Source organism: Amphiura filiformis, chromosome 2 (assembly GCF_039555335.1).
Source record: "Amphiura filiformis chromosome 2, Afil_fr2py, whole genome shotgun sequence".
In the NCBI taxonomy this organism is placed as follows: Eukaryota; Metazoa; Echinodermata; class Ophiuroidea; order Amphilepidida; family Amphiuridae; genus Amphiura; species Amphiura filiformis.
In genome coordinates this window covers 92091500-92107214 of record NC_092629.1, presented here as the reverse complement: position 1 = coordinate 92107214, position 15715 = coordinate 92091500, and the positions used below count along the sequence as shown (strand labels likewise).

The 15715-nt window shown below is 38.4% G+C and overlaps 1 protein-coding gene across 1 annotated transcript; it reads left to right on the top strand.

Moving 5' to 3' along the window:
- Positions 1-52: 52 nt before the first annotated feature.
- On the top strand, positions 53-14071 carry LOC140146830 (uncharacterized). Its single transcript, XM_072168709.1, is given in 7 exon segments — positions 53-150; positions 4518-4685; positions 5106-5137; positions 5139-5205; positions 7392-7523; positions 10157-10316; positions 11888-14071. Coding segments are annotated over 6 exon segments (843 nt in total). The 5' UTR covers positions 53-150; positions 4518-4573; the 3' UTR covers positions 12228-14071.
- Positions 14072-15715: the final 1644 nt, after the last annotated feature.

Sequence of the window (15715 nt, the reverse complement as noted above, 5' to 3'; positions counted from 1 at the left end):
CAACTTGCAACGCACTCATCATTCACTTACACATGTGTACCACGGGCTGTGTGTAGCCGTGTCAAAGGTCAACCTAGATTGATTGATTTTAGAGAAACGACTTTGTGCTTGTGTTTTTCTTCATTTTAACAGTAAAAATCTCACAACCAGGTAATATTATAACGCTGTTTTGTACTTGAATGTTTAGCTTGTACGTTTGTCTATTAAAATTTGCGTTAATACAATGTCATGAATGTCATATTGTCCATGTTGTCTGAATGTCATTGCAACATGAAGTTGATGAACATACGTTGGCGTTGTTCGAGCATATAAGCAGTGTTGCCAAAACTTTTCAGCGTCAAGGCGCGGCACATTGACTCGCCAGGCCGCGGTAAAGGAGTCTCAAGTAGCCCAATTTTTTAAGCTTCCAAAAAAGCGCCCAATACCGGATATTTGGGCGGATTTATCCGAATTTAGAACGCAAAACACCCAATTGGGCGGAAAAGCACTTGACTTTGAAACTTCCGGTACTTACTGGGAACATGGAAATAGTAGATGAGAAGGAATCACAACTAACCATCATCAAAGTTCCAATCACATTGCCGACATGTACATTGACGTTTCTATACACGTCAAACACTATAGTTACATCATAATCCTCGGGATTATATCCCAACACGATGGTCATCGGTGACGTAACATTTCTATGACATGACATTTTCAATTCTAAAGCTGCAGTCAAGCGACCAATGCTTATGGACTGAATGCGGCCTTGTGAGCAGGAAAGGGCGGGAAATATGAATGCATTATGGGACAGATGGGATAACATAGCCAAAAATAATGCCTTGTGGGAAGGGTGTATTACCAAAATCGGAAGTAGAAAGTCATATATTTGAAACATTTAGGGGGCAAATTTACCTATGTGGGCGGCCTGGGGCACATGTGAAGGCAATTTGATAGAATTGATTTTCCGTTTGTCTTATGATAGAATCTGTTCCCATTTTTCGGAAACAATCGGAACAACTTGTTTTTTACCTTTACATTTTAATTAAATTTGGGGTCAGCTAAAATACGATTATCCTTACGAAATGTAAAACTTTGTTAAAAGTGTCTTTAGTCGAAAATACAACGTATTTTGATTACATTCCCAATATTTATATTGTTTTGACTTCTCTGCATCTGAAAATGCAGAAATCTGTTGCAAATGTTTATAAAATCCAGTCTAAATGAACGTTAAAAGTGCGCTGCATCAACTAAGGTCACATCAACCGGTTCAAAATTTGTTTGTGCGCAAAGATTTATCGCTATGAATTTCCAGTTATGCTACCAAATCACGCTGATGGCGGCAATATGAGTGTCCTCAAAAGGGAATTTGTTGAGTCCTCTTCCTTTGTAAAGAAGAATAGATAAGCGGGATTAGTCACAGGCGATCGATTTCGTTGTGATTCCTTCTCATCTACTATTTCCATGCTGGGAAGTTACTGACCGATCAATAAATGGTCACAAAACCCATTGTAATTTCAATTTGGAGCTTCAAAGACTCAAAACCTTTATAAATCGGCTAAATTGAAAGGAAAATACATCAAATTAGTGCATGCCTGAGACTGGCAAAAGTAGCCCAATTTTAGACAAGTAGCGGCATGCTTTTTTGAGTAGCGGCAAGTGATCGCCAAGTAGCCCAATTGTGCGCCTAAGGCGCGGCGTTGGCATCACTGCATATAAGCCAAATCGGCATTAGAAGTTTGCAATGCATTGTGGGACAGTTTTTGCATTTTTAGGACACTTTGTCCTTTGACCTATCAGAAATATTGGTTTTTGTGCATACAAAAATAATTTTAAAAAGTTTTACTAGAATAAAAACAAATCAAAAAAATATATTTGTTGTATAAATTAATTATTTAAATATTTTTAATGATAACATTTTTACACTAAATAGATAAATAAATAATAATAATTAGAGCAATTTCCCCGATATGGCAGAGGTCAAAGTGTCCTAAAAGTGCTCTCAAAAACCGGAAGTCACAATGGCGATTGGGCTTATTCTCTAACACGTAAATGCTTTAGCATTTACTGTTAGAGATGGCTACTATTTCATCCTTGTGCAGAGTCCGATACATAAAATTGTACCGGGACGTAAACATGCTTCATAGTTCACAAACACACTTCATAAGCGTGTCATTATAAGCTTTATTCTATTTCATGTATTACGCCGCACCTTTTTACATTTTCGATACTTACGATCCTAAAAATTGAAGCAAATATAAGCTGATTTTTGATGACTGCACAGCCGACGAAAAAGATGGCAGAAATTTAGCCTCAACCTGTACGGGCATTTGACGCAGGTAAATATTCATGAATAATGACTGGGAGGTCATAGGCTAACAGATTCTATAGATGAGAGTATCTTAATTATTCTGATTACCACGTGAGCTTACTTGACGTGACCTGACCTTAGATTGCTGCCCTCAGTCAGGCGGCGGATGACATGCATGATAGAGAGAGACGGCAAAACTGCTAAGCCGTATGCACATGATGGCACTTTCCACACAAGTGCGATGAATTTCGCAGCTGCCGTGATCACTGGTACGCGCCATTCAATTTGCACACTGAGTGATCGGAGCCTAACCAACACGGCGAATTATGTCAGAGTGACTCGCAACCAGTAAATAATCAAATTTTACAGTATTTAATTAATTTGAAGGTTATTTTTGTAGGGCTCATTATCGAACTCCAACGGTTTCAGCTTGTAAATATTTATAAACATAGGCCTACTTGTTTGTGATATTTTAAAACGCTTTTTAAATTTCAAAATATAAATCCCATTCAATTACACGGCTGACAAAGCAAATTTACTGAATTTAGAGATTGCACGGCGTTCACCACCTGCATCTCTCTGACCTTTTACTTGAATTACTTCCTGACAAAATGGTGATGCCAGCCGATCGCCGGAAAATATTGCAGCAATTTCTCCAGAAATAGTAATGAAATATTTACCTAAATGCACCTGAAATGACACATAGAACTGAGAATTACATCAACAACTCGCATAGTAACAAATTGGTAGGTAAAGCTATGTACAAGGAGGTATTTAGGGGGTATTTCAGAATTGCCTATTGTTATTACAATGACATTACGTAACGGTAAGCTTACGTAATTTGTTTACCGACCGATATTCCGGGCAAAGGAACACTAGCCACGAATGCGAGGGCATCCGTGAGCAAATTCGTGGCTAGTGTTTCTCGAGCAACGTTGGCGTTGCTAGCTGAAGCTGTTTTCATGGGTTAAGCTTACTTCAGATCAGACTTCAGACTGAAATGATGACACACATACTATGTATTGCTAAGATGCAAAGGTTCATGTATCAATGGTATAATGTTGGTTTCATAGTCATACTTTAGTTTCTGCCACTTGCCGCTGAACTGCGTGATGCATCACGTAGGTATGCCAGGTGAATTTAAATTTCATTTGCCATCAATCTGCATCATTTTATATATCAAATTAAAGCCATTGAGTAAAGAAAGCCAACACTGAAAACCTTTTTGTCATAGCACTTTCCGTAGCAAAGTTACATCTAGTCAAAGATTGACTTTCATCAAAAAGATTCTGCGTGCTAGCAAAATTCCCCAAAACAGCATTACGGGGGTGTTTCTAGATCTTAATCTCATGAGTGATGATAGCAGCTTTTTTTTAATGGAACTACTATCAAAATCCCTCTCAATTCCATGTGCGAGTCTCTCAGGTTTCCTTGAGCAAGCGGTTCTTTTAAATTTCAATGTAAATTTGTATTGCCGGTTTAGGCCATTTTGACTGACTAGCAAATGTGTTAACTGAGGTTTCCCTGTCATACATCACAGTACTTCCACACTTATACTCGGAACTTCAAGAAGTTCAACTAGACTTGTTGTAATGTAGTTGTACTTTTCTGCAAGCGGAGCAGATGTTACGTGTGTGTGTGATGTGAGTTAGGTTAATTTACCTGCACTTTTGACAAAATGGACAAGATGGTTCAGGCTTAAAAACCCATTCAGTGATCCCAGCGAAAGTGTAAAAAAAATAATATTGTTCATAAATTGCTTAAATTTAAAAGTGAAGGATAAGCCATTCAAATTGTCATTTGGGATTTTTGAAATGAAAAATTGGGCAAAAAACAAAGAAAACAACAGTAGGCCTATTGATGAAGTTGAAGCCCCATTCAAATATATGCAGATATTGACAGTACATGTATCTAAATTACAAATTCCTTATTTTTGTCTTACGGGGGTACTACACCCCTGTGGTAAATTTGTGACTATTTTTGTATTTTTCTCAAAAAATAATAACACACTGGTAACGTGCTGTTTCCGTACTGTAGAAAATTCCCAATAGCACATTTACTGTATAATCGTCCTTAAAATGATGTCACCTCACCTGTATCGTTAATGAATGCTATTTATGGAGTGCGAATCTTCCACTACTGGTTATAGGGTTTAGGGTGCATAAAAAAACTTTTTTGAGCCCCGATGATACTAGTAATTGTTTTGTTTTTTGTTTTGGTTTAGGAAGTTGACAGTGCTGTCTCCCTACCATCCTTCCTAATTGATACACCGTAGTCATCATGTCAGACGGGCTGGCATTCAAGTCTTTTGTGTCGGAAACAGAACTGAATGAGAAGAGGCAGAAGAGACAGGAGGAGTGGGAGAAAGTACGCACAGCTGATCAACCAGAAGGTAATGTTGCCAGGCTATTCTAGTTGAAACACATACACCCCTTGCGGAAGATAGATATAATAAACTTAATCTTCCACACAGCGGGTGTAGATTTCAAATGTCATAATTGCCATTGCCCAATGGCCATTCAAGTAACCTCTTCAAAGCTGTTTCTCTCTTCTCTTTCCATATAGACCAGCATGCTTTTATAGGCTTTTTAACCTGGCTTGAGCATTTTGTTTGAGCCTGGTCCTATCAGAGCGACCATTTAAAAACAAACAAGCAAACAAACCTCATTTGAATTCACACTCGCTGTACGTGTGGAAGATTAAAGTCATATCCATCGGGGTGTTTGGTTTTCAACTGAAATAGCCTATTTTATCACAAGCCAGATTCCTTCTCGCTAATTGTTTTACAAAATTTCTTATCTTTTTCGGCCAGAATGTCCTGAAGAAGAATATGACAACAGATCTTTTATACGACAGACTTCAAGAACAGAAAGACAGAAAGCAAGCAGAGTATGATGATCAGCATCAGTTTAGTAAGTAGAACTCCAGCCGAGGCTCAAAATTGCATATACATGTATGAGACCAGCCTTTTCTCGTAAGACCAATATTATGGGGAGCGGATTACACAAAATTTGTGTTTTTTGACCTTTGACATTCTTTTATTGCGAGCAACAAGTCTTTCAATTTGCGAGAGTGTCCTTGACTATGCTTCAGTGGTCATGAAAGAATTCAAAAGATAACCTCTGCCCCAAATCCCAAGGTATTATCTGAAGCTGCTCCTCGGATGATGTATCATAAGAGCTCAGGTCTCATATTGCGATGGGGAAAAATGGCAAATCATGCAGGAAAAAATAGCAAATATCACAGAAATTGGTACCGTATACTATTTTGCAGGGAAATCGCACAGAAATTGTATATATTTAGAGAATCACACACAAAAAAATAGCTGGGGATTTTGTAGAGTTATGACAATTAAAATTTTAAGAAAAGAGACATGCCCATAGCTTGTGCATACTACATACATGTACTAAGGTTCAGGGACAGGGTTCAGCAGTGTGGGCCGTTTTCAAATCTCCTTTATCAGCCCTATCCCTAACCCTAACCCATATAGGCCTTGCCTTGGGCCTCTAAACCCTCACGGCCCATTGACTTTGTTCACCCAGTCCACCTGTTTGCTACGGCCCTGGTAAGGTTTGTATATGTGACATGATCAAGGGGAATGAGCCACATGTCGGCCCTGGTCAAAAATGACTTTTACAAAAGTTTCTAAAGAGGACATCTAGAGCTTTCAGAAATTGAAAACCCCATGTTGATACGACTTTTCTTTGCGAAGTTACATCAATTTATCAATCACTGAAAACAATATAAAACAAAAGAATTGGAACACTATTTTTGCCAATATCTCAAAAACAATGTTAGCGACATCCGACTCATTTCCCTTGATCGTGTCACATATACACAAAACAAGTTAGACCAGGTCTAACTTTAGACTTAGTCTAACGATGGCAATTGGAATTTATATTCTTATTTGATATTACTGTAGATTCTGTTAAATCCAAGGGATCATTAGTCCCAAAAGGTAAAGGTAAAGGAGACGATCCTGTATAAACAGTGATCGGAGTGCCCATCTCTCATTCATTGGCGATTGGGCCAGACTCCTCCATGTCATGTTGCGATAGGGGGATCGCTACACCTCCTCTACAGCGAGTCTGTTACCTTCCCAGCATTTAAGAATGCCGTACCCATTTAGACACCTGGGTGGAGAGAGTAATCGAGATAAAGTGCCTTACTCAAGGGCACAACACGATGTCCGTCAGCCGGGCTCGAACCCGCAACCTTCTGATTATGAGTCAGTGCCCGTTCCGCTAGGCCACCGTGCTCCCAATAGAGTTAAAATTAGTCCCAAAAAGTCCCAAAAGAGTTAAAATTAAAGTTTAAGGGCATTTTAGGTTGGAATATGGTTAGCGATAATGTTAGGGTTAAATTGTAGGTTTAGTGTTAGGGATAGGTTTAGGTTAGGGTTTAGTGTTGGGATTTGAGTTAGGGTTAATAACTCTGTATTAGTTTTTTGAAGGGCATTGTGAAAAATCTAATCATTTTGTCTTTGGAATCGAGGAATATCCTGTGCCCCAAGGGGTATTTCGAGGTCCACAAAATGTTTGGATTTTTCACAATGCCTGACTTATAAAACTGATGCAAGGTTATTAACCAAATTCATAATCGTCATTTTTAACTCATCACTCAACCCAATCTCAAGATTTTATTCTCTGAAATTTGTTGAAATAAACAATTTTAATCACAACTTATATTTTTCTACGACACACACAGAGGTCTTTGTTGGATATCAATAACTTCCTCGCCGATGTGCGTATTCATTGGGACACACTTATGTTGCTATACGCTGAGGTTGTGAATAGGGTTTGGGCAAAGTTTAGGGTTACAGTTAAGGTAAGGTTATGGTTTATTGGGTTTTTGGAGTAAGGCCTAAAAATGTTTGATTGGCGTAACATAAAAAAAAATTAGGGTAGATAGGGATTTTTTTTTAATTTTAATTTTTTACTTTTATTAATTTACTTTTTTTCTTTCAAAAAAAGTCAGGGTTGGGCCTATTTTTAGGGTAGGTCGGATTACACCAATCAAACAATTTTTTTTGTTAGTCCTAATGACTCTTCAGACAATCAACATGTAACCTAATTCACTGCACTTTTTTTCTTAACAGAAAACATGGTGAGAGGTCTTGATGATGATGAGAGTAAATTTCTGGATGAGGTAGCAGTAAGACAGATGGAGATCGATATGCAGAAGAAGAAAGAAGAAAAGGAGATCATGCAGGAGGTGGAGGAGTATAAAATATCCTTTTTTATCCAAGATTCTGTCAAAGTTTGGTGACAACGCTCTTGTCCGAAGGTTCCCTAGTGCGAAGACTCCTTAGTCCTACGGTTCCCTAGTCTGAAGGTTCGCTAGTCCGAACATGTAATTTAACATTAGCTAGTCCGAATTCTAAAAAGGTTCGCTAGTCCGAATATCTCTAGTCCGAGGGTTTACTAGTCCGAATATAGAATAAGGGTCGCTTACCCTAACCCTGACCCAACCCTAACACTAACCCTTATTCTATATTTGGACTAGAGAACCTTTGGATTAGCGAATTTAATTTGGTTTTCGGACTAGTGACCCTTTGGACAAAGAACCTTGGACTAGCGACCCTTTGGACTAGAGAGAAGTCACACAGAGTTTGACCTGTTTTCGGTCAAAAATGGCCCCTGTTTGGATTCTCTTTATAAGTTTTGAAAAACTGCACTAAACAAGTTTTCAAATTCCAAAAATGTACTCTTTTATTTCACCTCTAAGCATGCCATGCAAGATATAATGTATTCATTTGCACAAAAAATCAGCCTCAAATATCAACATCATAGGATAATACCAATTTTATACTGAAGTAAGTAGTTACTTTTGGTACTACACTACGCAAAAAAAGTTTCTTTATGGTTAGGAAATTTACCCACTATTAAAATCTAGCGACTAATTTTGTACGTTTGCTAAATAATCGCATGAGGGTGATTGTCCTGCGCATTTTGACACCTCAATTATTACTCTACGACACTTCTGAGAAAAGATATGAATGTTTAAGTAACACGAGGTCGAAAAATGAAAATTGCAAAAAGGCCTATTCAAGTTTTCAGCATAAAAGAACACAAAAAACAACAAACATGCAGATAACATTTTTTGTTTAATTGCTGAGCACATTTCAGGCATCATACTGCCGCTTCCAACTTCACTTGAAATTAATCTCTTTCTTTATCAGTCTTTCAATACTTTGTGTGTCCTCCGTTGGCTTCCCTTACAGCAGCCACGCGGCGTCTCATGCTCCTAATGAGGCGTTGAATGTTACCTTGCTCAACCCCGCTCCACTCGTTGATAACGATGCGACGCAACCCCACCAGAGTTGTATCTGCCTTTATCTTCTTGTTGACTCGCCTCTTGTGCTGATCCCAAAGGTTCTCCAAGGGGTTAAGATCAGGGCTTCTGGAGGGCCACTCAAGTGTCTCAATTCCTTCTGCTTCCAGGAATGCAGCTGTAATCATGACCTGTTTTGAGTCCCTTTTCCAAATCCATCTCTCAAAAGGTAAATGTCTTAGTACCCACTCACCTTTGTCTTTGATCATTCATCTGCACAATAATCAATGGATTATCCAACATGCATCAATTAAAATGCTTTAAATTAAAATTGAAAAGGGGGAATAATGAAACCGTCTTGGATCAGTGAATCAGCTCTAAAACCATTGAATAGGCTTCTTTGCAATTTTCATTTTTCGACCTCGTGTTACTTAAACATCCATATCTTTTCTCAGGAGTGTCGAGAGTAGTGATTGAGGTGTCAAAATGCGCAGGGACAATCTCCCGCATGCGATTATTTAGCAAACGTACACAATTGGTCGCTAGATTTTAATAGTGGGTAAATTTCCTAACCATAAAGAAACTTTTTTTGCGTAGTTTATAAATGAAGAAAAAGTGGAAAAATTGTCAGCAAAGTTTTTATATGTGTTCACAAAATTAGTAATTTTTTTGCATGTGTTAATTCATTCATTCATATAGCTGCAGACGGTGTGGACGCATTGTTGTTAAATGATGATGAACACAGGGTTGCCAAACCCGCGATTTGGTAGCCCAATTGGGCGACTTTTGAAGATTTTCCTCATGACTTTTGACAATTTCCTGTCCCATAGAAACCAATGGTTAAGAAAAAATTTGGGCGACTTTTCAACATTGGCTCCCGCGACTTCTGATCGTTTCCTGCCCCATAGAAACCAATGGTAAAGAGAAAAATTGAGCGACTTTTCGATTATTTAATCTTTTGGCAACCCTGGATGAACAACAGTGAAATACACATATACATCAAGGCTTTAGGGCAAGAAATTTATAGATTTTGTACAATATATAAAATGCAGAAATTGTCACATTTTTTTATAGGGCAGCTATTGTAGATTCTTAAACACTTGAGAACGTTCCTGCAATCTTATTGGTTCTTACCCAGCTTTACCCGTGTGATATGACACGATATCACACGGGTCAGCGCTAATGGGTCAACGCGATACACGCTGTTCTCTATTTGGACCAATCGGAGGCGCACAGCAACAACGAGACTGATCGATTTAAGCCCCAGGTAATTCCTTGCAAAATGTAGATTTAATTTGATTAAAATTTGTATGATATTTTTATTTGAATTGAAGTGTTTAAGAATGAGAATAAAGGCATTGTTTTTAGCCGCTGTTGTGCATCTACCGTCTCATATAACACGGACGACATCATTATTTTTGGTGTAAAACAACTCAGCTTCGCCTCATTGTTTTACTTGAAATAATGATGTCGCCCGTGTTATATGAGACGATAGATGCACTCCAGGGGCTAAAAACAATACCTTTATTCTCTAATTAAACACTGTATTTAACCGCTTGACAGATTCTTTCCTTAACCTGCAATCTCACAACAGAGTATTATCAGTTGAAGATTCTTCGTTATCTGCATCATCGTCATCAACGGGTACGACAACATCCACTAAGGAGCAGAAAAAGTCACCATCAGAGAGCGGGATCAGTAAGAAGAAATCACAGGCATCACTCTTGGCTGGCGCAGTCAAGAGGAAAAAGTAAGTAAAAGGAGCACAGATAACAGTCTGTGTGTTTCTACTGGGGGACGGTTGGCGGGTAATGTGGTTTAGTTTAGAGTGTTACCGGTTAATGTGCTCAGTGGAAACAGATCGGTTCAGAGTGATGCAGTGTGGACACCCGGCAACCGTGATCCACCTCATGAGGTAGCACATGTGGTGTGACACCCGGTATTTCTGTCAGTGGAAACACAACGGTTAACGGTTGCCGGGTGTTGAAATTCATTTGTGTACATTTTATGTATCACATTGTGACCTTAAAAGCAGCTTGGGGGTCAGGAAAATATTTTCAGTACTTCCGGTACACACCACAACCCTTATTTTATGCATCAGTAGAAACGTGCTGGCTGTTGGCTGAATCGGATTGTGGATTACCAGGTAATACCTGGTAAAAATACAGAGTGCTCAGTGTAAATACGCAGATAGACCTAATATGGTATATTCTGTATATCTATCTCTAGTCACCGGCACTAGCTTTAAAGTTCAGCGTGTGCTGCGTTGGCTTAGCGTAGTTTCTTGCGTCTACATATGCGGCACGTTGATCGAGCTCGTAAAAGTATGTGCACACACCAAGGAACGCTAAGCTAACGCAGAACACGCTGAACTTTAAAGCTAGTGCCGGTGACTAGAGGTAGATAATACAGACTATAGGAGAGTATCGACTGCTCTGTGCCAAAAGTGGGTAAGTGCAGTAGCTGCCATGTGAAGATGAGTACAATGTACTGTGTGTAAATTGCCAAATGTTCACAGGGCACTATTGCGCACTTACCCTCTTTTCGCACTGAGCAGTCAATGGGCTATTCCATTTAAAATCCACACTACCCCTGTGGAAGATTTAGCTAAAGTATTCTACAGAGGGAGTATAAGTTTCAAATAGAATAAGACAATTAGGTAACTTACATTTGAAATACTCACTCCAGTTGTGAAAGTCATTATACAGGAGGAGTATGGGTTTCAAAATGATTAACTCTGAGTAATTACATTTGAAAAACATACTCCTACTGTGGAATATATTTCCAAAATCTTCCACAGGGGTAGTGTGGATTTTAAATGGAAGAGCCAATATCTTCTATTTACATCACTAACAAGTATTGATCAGGATCATTCAAAAATCAATTAATTGACCTTTTGGTAAATCCCATAAGCCTTTGTGAGTACACCTGAGAACTCGTCATTTGACGTCACACCAATCTGCGGCAATGCGCAAATCGTTTATCGAATATTGTTACTGCGCATTGGAAGTCGGCGTGACAGCAAATGACGTGTTCTCAGGTGTACTAATTTCTTGACGTATCGTAATATATATGTCAAGAAATGATGTAACATTCTAGCAGTACCTCTTTTCTTATCATAAATAATGTACCGCTTGTCTTGAGTCACTGAAATTCTAGTGTAGTAACTGGATTCTTTGCCTATAATATACATAACTTTTGTTACCAGTGTGTTATTATTTTTTGAGAAAAATGCAAAAATAGTCACAAATTTATCAAGGGGTGTAGTACCACCTTAATCCTGTTTTTAATTTGTATAATTATCTTCTTGTTTTGTTGCAGAAGTGACTCTGCTGATGAAAGTGCTTCCAAAAAAACAAAAGTCGACACAGATTCAGCAGCAGCAAACAACACATCCAATTCAGCACCTCAGAGTACTTCACCATCAACTATCCAAACCCCTGCTGTAAGAAATGGAACAGCCCAACAGGTGTCAGAGGTTGGAGGTGAGAGGTCAGAGGTGAAAAGGGCACAAGTAGTAGCTGTGTTACCTGGCCTGGGCCATTATGCTAATAGTGATGATTCTGACACTTCGGAGAGTGACGGTGATTCCGAATTGGACTTGATGCGGCCATTGGTTGCAAGGGTTTCAATTGTAAAGAAAAAGGCCATTTCTCACTGATAGTAAAATTGATTTGAACTGATTTTTTGAAACCAGATTGATGATATCGGGAAGATAAGAAAAGGCTGACAAAGGTCACTTGCCCTATAGGAGGCTTTTATCCCAAAATATGACCTTTTGATCACTGCCATTCAACATTACGTCGTTGGGCAAGAAAAACCTCCTGTGTGTCATTGGCCCTTGAACATGTTTAAAGCAAAACCTTTTATGTAACATCTTGTTAGTTTTGTTTTTAAACATGTTCAAGGGCCACAAGTACCTAGGAGACTTTTCCTGCTCAATGGCGACTATAGACTGCAGGGACTGCCTTTTGAGGAGAGTGAGAGTAATTATTACTCTCTAATGTTCTCCTTAAATCTGATATAGGAGAGAGATATTTAGCTCTCCTTAGTTGACCATTCTTTCCTTACATTCTAAACAGCTGTCCTTGAAGGCTCCAGAAGAGCTATTTAATGCTTTTCTGCCAATTCCAAAAGACAGTCCCTGGACTGTTGTATACTGTTAGTAGTTAGTACTAAATAAAAATGTTTATGATTTAGGGATATGTTTCATTTGGCAAAACAGGTTATTTTTTAATCCAAAAAAGATAGTGCTGTATTTTTCTGGAATCAGGAGTAGTGAGCGATTCCTTCTTTTCTAATCTTCCCAGATTATATTTATTGAATCGTAGACTGACTCCTTTCATGTGGGTTGTCATAATTGATGTTCTTAGGAAGAGAGTGAATTTTTTGGTAGGCTTATAAAAAGAGTAATATATGATGGTCACACACAAGGACTGGCAATGTTGTGGGCAAAGTGGAGTTAGAATGCCAACAATAAGTGGTATGGATCATTTAAAATAGTGCATTGTGGGTAATATTCGAACATCAGTAGTGAGAGCAATATAATTAAAGACAACATTAAAAAGACTAGTTTGCGTCTGACTCACAGGCTGAAAAAATGTTTTTTTCCCTGCAAGCAATCCAGAATTTCCCTCCAGTTTTACCAAATATCCCTCCAGTATGACATATTTCCCTTATGTATTTCTTTATTTTTTTGGTCAAAAACCAAAAATTTCCCGGCAATGAGCTTCCCGTATTGCCCACTTTTTTCCTGCCATGTCTGACATCATCTGTCAATCAAACTGAGGTAGGGTTTGTTTACATTATACAAGTGTTATGATGATGAGTTGCTGAACGTGGCTGTAAAACAGGGCACCTATAGTTAATTTTGCACCTTCAAATACACAAACTGTCTCAAAAGTTAGGTCTTAGTAGGAAACTTTCTTTCCTGTAGGCACCAACAACAATCGGTCATTTCAAATGTTTAGTTTTGGTTTTGGTTTTGGTTTTGGTCACATGGTTTCCTATTATCCTGCCTAACCACTTGCCTCACAAGATATCAAATTCTTTGTTTCTACCTTTTGTTAAAAACTGAACATTTGTATCAGGCAGATTCGGTTTTCGTTTCAGTTTCTTATGAGTGGTGTGAAGAAGAAAATTATTTGGTTTGAAGTTACCTGATCTAAGTATACAAAAGAAATGTTTAAATTTCGCAGTGCAATATTCACGAGGAGAGAAATCGAGCATGGCAATCTACATTGAAAGATGTGGTTTACAAAATCGAATAAGCCATGGCTAGCTATTTTAGCTGTGAAAAAATATAGACCATCGAAATATTTGCATTCGACATTACAAAAGTGCCCACGCAGGTGTTATAAACGAAATCGATTCATGTCCTTAATCCCATGTACCTGAATCGATGGAAGGCCATTATATGACTTCCAATAAGCTAATGACTTTTACTGAAGCAATTTTTACTGGAAAAAGTAGAAGATAGAGGGGAGAACAGATTGTGTGTGGGGGGGGGGGAGTGTGTGGGGGGAGGTAAGGGCAGGGAGAAAGAGAAACAGATGGGAGAGAGCATTGGAAGTGAAAAGAGAAGGGGGAGCAGAGCTCAAGATAGAGGAGATATCGAATGTAGGGGAGGAGGGGGGAGAAGGAGACACTTAGGGAAGAGGTGGTTATATAGGTGGGTGAGAGGGGAGTCTAGGTAAGAGGTATGAGTTGTGCTTACCAGGGATAATAAACTAATTCATAATCAAATCATCTCCATGCATCGTTTATGTTTCATACAAATAAACAAAGCCCCCACCCCACCCCATCCTTCAATATACGCGCATGTATGTGATTTCTAGGCCTAAAACTCGGGGTGTAATATGCCACCTTCAACAGAGAGCATCAACTGTCATCCGCAGGGATAGATTTCTGATATCAATCATGATAATAATTATGTTAGCACAATAGGCTATTGTAAACTTCTGGTTATATACCCTATATACTGTGTCCTCCCAGCATAATAGTGAACAGAGATTGCAGACCAGATCTGCTCTACTTTTTAATCCCTTGATTTTTGGTTTCTGAACAAAAGAGAAACCAAAACTAATGATTTGAAATGAGGGAGAGCCTAGAAAAGGTGTTTTTTGCCTTGTAAAAGTACACAATTTTTCGCCATTTTCTGTGATTCCTTTTCTCTGATTGACACAAGATGAATCAACCTTCCTTTTGTGCACTATTAACCAATCAAGGGTCGTAGCAAGTTTGATTGAGAGCGATGTCAGACACAAACAAGTCTTTTTAATTCTGTCTTAAATTATAATACAATCTCCTCACAGAGAAGATATCTTGCCCTTCCCAGAATCCTTTGCAACATTTGTACCTCGTTTCATCAAGTGACACTCCCCATACTTTGTACACAGGTGCCCTTTGTTGTTATTTTGAGAATAGACAGGCTAAACATGGGTTGATAGTCAAGAAATATTTTGTAAGATCTGGATGTGCTCTGTACCTCTATTCATTGTCACTATCGAGTATCGACCCATGTTGTACTACTAATAGATCAATACCGAAAATTGAAATTGGAGAAATGAATTGTGGGAAGTGTAAGATATCGATAAGGACCAGTGATTACACCGACAAAATGTCATTTATATACCTTCTTCACTTATGGGTGATTTCAAAAACTTTTTAATAACCCCTCATATAGTTCAATGTATGGATGCTTAGCATCATAAAATCACAAATTTAAAAAACATTTTAAACAGTTAAAATTGGAAAAGTGCAAAAAAATAATTGTAACATCAAATATTTGGATTTTCACAGTAGGTGGGCCATATTGGTACCAAAAATAAACCAGCTGTTGTGCTGATAAGCAGAATTATGACAGACTGCATTTCTTGATGTTTTATTTTGTTAGTTATTGATGTATTTTGTGCTTAAAATAAATTCTGTACATAATAACTTCCTGTATACTTTTGTTTTCAAATTACGGCTAAATGGGCTATTCCAGTTGAAAAACATGCACCCCCCCCCCCCATGGAAGACATGACCTTAATCTTCCATACAGGGAATGTGAATTTCAAGTGGGGTTACCTGAATGGGTGACTTCATTTGAAATCTACATCCCTTGTGTGGGAGATTAAGATCATGTCTTCCACAGGGGGTATATTT